General features: G+C 32.3%; 1 protein-coding gene across 1 annotated transcript; it reads left to right on the forward strand.

Annotated features, from left to right (window-relative positions):
- The first annotated feature begins 1,783 nt into the window (after positions 1-1,783).
- Positions 1,784-3,704, forward strand: LOC108693385 (glutenin, high molecular weight subunit DX5-like). Its single transcript, XM_018202281.1, has 2 exons — positions 1,784-1,914; positions 2,845-3,704. The coding sequence occupies exons 1-2, from the start codon at positions 1,912-1,914 to the stop codon at positions 3,628-3,630; spliced, it is 789 nt and encodes a 262-aa protein (XP_018057770.1). The 5' UTR covers positions 1,784-1,911; the 3' UTR covers positions 3,631-3,704.
- Positions 3,705-3,728: the final 24 nt, after the last annotated feature.

Here is a 3,728-nt window from a genome sequence, read left to right on the forward strand (position 1 = left end):
ACGGAAAAATGAGTTCTAAGAAAATCTTCAGAGGAGAATGTACTAATTTTCCATCGTTCCAGCCGCTGGGGGTCATTAATTATTTGCGTTGTTATCGTAATTACTGTCGCTCACGCGAATTATCGATAGAAATTATAAACGAACTTAATTGCAGCATCTAACATAAGATATATTTATGCAGATAAACGTTGCAGATAAGTTGGGAAAAATAATATATTTATCAAACTACAAGTCTATAACGTATGATCTATAATGAAAAACTTGTGAAATATATCATTCTTGAAATTTTTGCACCATTTTTTGAGATTACTCCCATTTTGTCATAATAATTGAGAATCTTTAGTAAAAAGTTACGCATGAAAATTTAGCGAACACGCTATAAATAATAAGATAATTTTTATCTTCTATACTTTTTTTCAGTACGCACATGATAAAGATTATGTTGCCATGAACTATCGAACAATGTAATAATTTTTGCAATCTGCTCTTGTTTTCATATATTATTTATCTTTCAAACATCTTTAACGAAAAATGACGGTGTGCTTCATCAGGAATACTAAAAATGTGCTAGCATTGCAAAAATCAATAATTTCCAAGTTTTCGTAAGATTACGGCACCGTTTAAGATATAATTTCTTAATGAATATTTCTCGCATAATCGCATCAAAGTAATTTTTGCTTTCTATCACTGTTTCCATAGAGAATTCATATGAATAAACAACTCGTATCTCTTTTCTTATGAATAATATCTGCGGATTCGTGATGAGGAAAACGTGGATTTATCAGCTTAGTTAAATACCTCATTTTGTTAAAACCGCAAAAGCCACGATAAATATGGATGTAAATGTGCTGACGAAGTTAAAAAAGTATGAAATTCATTGTCATTGCAATTTCACGGCTTACTATTCAGAAAATTAGATATAGTCATTCCAATATAGTCATAATCTTTCGAATGCATACCTAAGAAATGAGTCTATCCATTATTTGTTCTCGATTATTATTGATTAATTAACTATTAGAAAGAATAACATCGTAACATTGTCATTAAACTTTTGTCAAACACATATATTTGCTGTTTTCTTTACGATATTTCTATTTCTACGAGTGTTTGACACTATCAACGACTAATGTATAATTATAATTTATAATGTATAATGTATAATTTTTCTATATATAATATAGAAGTTCTTTTATTATATAAAACCAATTTATTTTTCATAAATTAAAAATGATCTATTATTTATCAATTTATTTATCATAAATTAAAAATTATATTTAATTATTATGAATATAATTTTTATTAATACCAGAAGAAAAGAATATAATTATGCTTTTACTTAATTATAACACATAAAAATAATAATTTATGAGTTTACGTCAATTAATAATATAAAAATTCCACATACTTTTTCTGCACTCAGACATTCTATAAATATCTAAGTATTGTACAAATTTGAATTTATATAGGGGATTCACATTGGAATTTACGCGCATGAATGAACCGGAATTAAAAGGGTGACTGACAACATAACTTTATCGTTGTGATAAATTGCAAGTATATTTTCTTTGTGAAACTTGACTCGCAGACGCGCTTTCAGAAAATACTTCCTTATCTTAGCAGCGATTTATATACATCACTTCGGGAAGACTTTTGCGTCCACCAAGATATTACAAACTCGACAACCGGGGGAAGTTGCAGTCAAGTTTCCACAGACGTATGACTCGTCGACTTCGTAGTGGGGATCAGAATGAAGCCGAGCGATTTATATAGAAGGAATGCTTGCTACATTGGCACTTTAGTTTCGAACGGTGAATCGCACAATCATTAAATCTCCCGGTCCCGTTGGATACCGTTGGTGAAATCCTCGTGTATTTATTGAGTTCAGTAAACGCCTCGATATATTCGATAATCATGGTAAATAAATTTGATTGTTTCTTATCTACTTAATTAATACTCTTGTATTACATTAGCTGTATTTGTTACTAATATTAATATTAATTTAGAAGAGAGATTATTTGACAATTTGTATTTACACTTTATAGCTTGCAATATTTATATTGATTAATTGTACAAATCTTCATTTTATGATGAGTTGTATTTCAATATATCAATATTAGCTAAAGATGATGTATAATAACAATGACAACTAATTCAAGGCTATTGAGAGTCAGCGCGAGAGGAGATGCGCGATAATTATAATGGAAAATATAAAATGATTACACCTTAGATGTACTGATGTCTTCTTTATTTAAAATTCTTGTACGTTTCGATTCACTTTGGAATCCTCTTCAACATTTTCAATTCTCCTATACTACAATATATTGGTTTGGCAGTCTATTGAGGAAAACTCACAAGTTATCAAATTTATAGTGGCTTTTCAACACACGCCAACTTGGTCATGAAGTTTTGAAATATCGTAAATTTAATGCTTAACACTATAGAATATAGTTTATGTACCGTTTTTATACAATAATATTATTTATACAATAATATTATTATTAATGCTAAACCATAATATAGTATAAGAAAATTGAAAATGCTCTAAAATGAATCGAAACGTACAAGAACTTTAAATGAAGAAGACATCACTACATCTAAGGTGTAATCATTTTATATTTTACATTACAATAATCATGCATCTCCTCCCGCGCTAACTCTCGGGAGCCTTGAATTAGTTGTCATTGTTATTTTAAAGAGAGAGAGTCTTAGTTAAACATATTTATTTATTATATAATATATAATCTTCCTAAATAACTTGAATTTATTAAATGAGAAACGAAATTCTTAGCATTTTAAAAATAATATATCTTTATCCATTTAAATTGAAATTATTCTCCATTACAGTTGAAATATATTATACTCTTCGCTACTGTGTTCTACATGGTGCAGTCGCAACGACCATGGCATGCTGGTACCGGTAATCGTCTGCCTCAGGTTCTACCTCAATATATTGATGAGCGAATAGCGGCAGAACAAGCAACTCAAGTAGCTCAAGGAAATCAAATAATCCCAACGAGTCAAGGAACTCAAGGAATTCCAGTGGGTCAAGGGGTTCAAGGAATTCCAGTGGGCCAAGGGGTTCAGGGAATTCCAGCGGGTCAAGGAATACAAGGAATTCCAGTGGGTCAAGGAATTCAGGGAATCCCATTGGGCCAAGGGGCTCAAGGAATTCCAGTAGGTCAAGGGACTCAAGGAATTCCAATAGGTCAAAAAGCTCAAGGAATTCCAGTAGGCCAAGGGGTTCAAGAAATTCCAGTGCGTCAAGGAATTCCAACGTATCAAGGAGTTCAAGGAACATGTCAAGGAACTCAAGGAACGTATCAAGGAGCTCAAGGAACGTATCAAGGGACTCACATTAGTACCGATAGCACGCTGCTTGGAAATCGAATAGGTGATGAAGCACCTGCAGCTGCATCGTCTCTAAGCACAACAACTATAAATCCAGCTGATTTACCAGTCGATGCTCACGGTGACATTGACTTGATAAATAGGATCAAGACCTGGCCGAGAGATAAGCAACCTTTTTGGTACATTAACTGGCAGGCGATTCAAGCCCATCGTGGCGATGTGAACAACACCGCCCGGCCAGCCCAAACGCAACCGAATTCAAGATCGTTTTTCGCGGGTTAAGATGTCGAATGAATTGTAAATCGAACAACCAACAAGACTGTAAATTTAAGCTTTTGTTTTTAATAATAGGATAAGGACTCGTTGATATATATATATAT

Source organism: Atta colombica, unplaced genomic scaffold (assembly GCF_001594045.1).
Source record: "Atta colombica isolate Treedump-2 unplaced genomic scaffold, Acol1.0 scaffold109, whole genome shotgun sequence".
In the NCBI taxonomy this organism is placed as follows: Eukaryota; Metazoa; Arthropoda; class Insecta; order Hymenoptera; family Formicidae; genus Atta; species Atta colombica.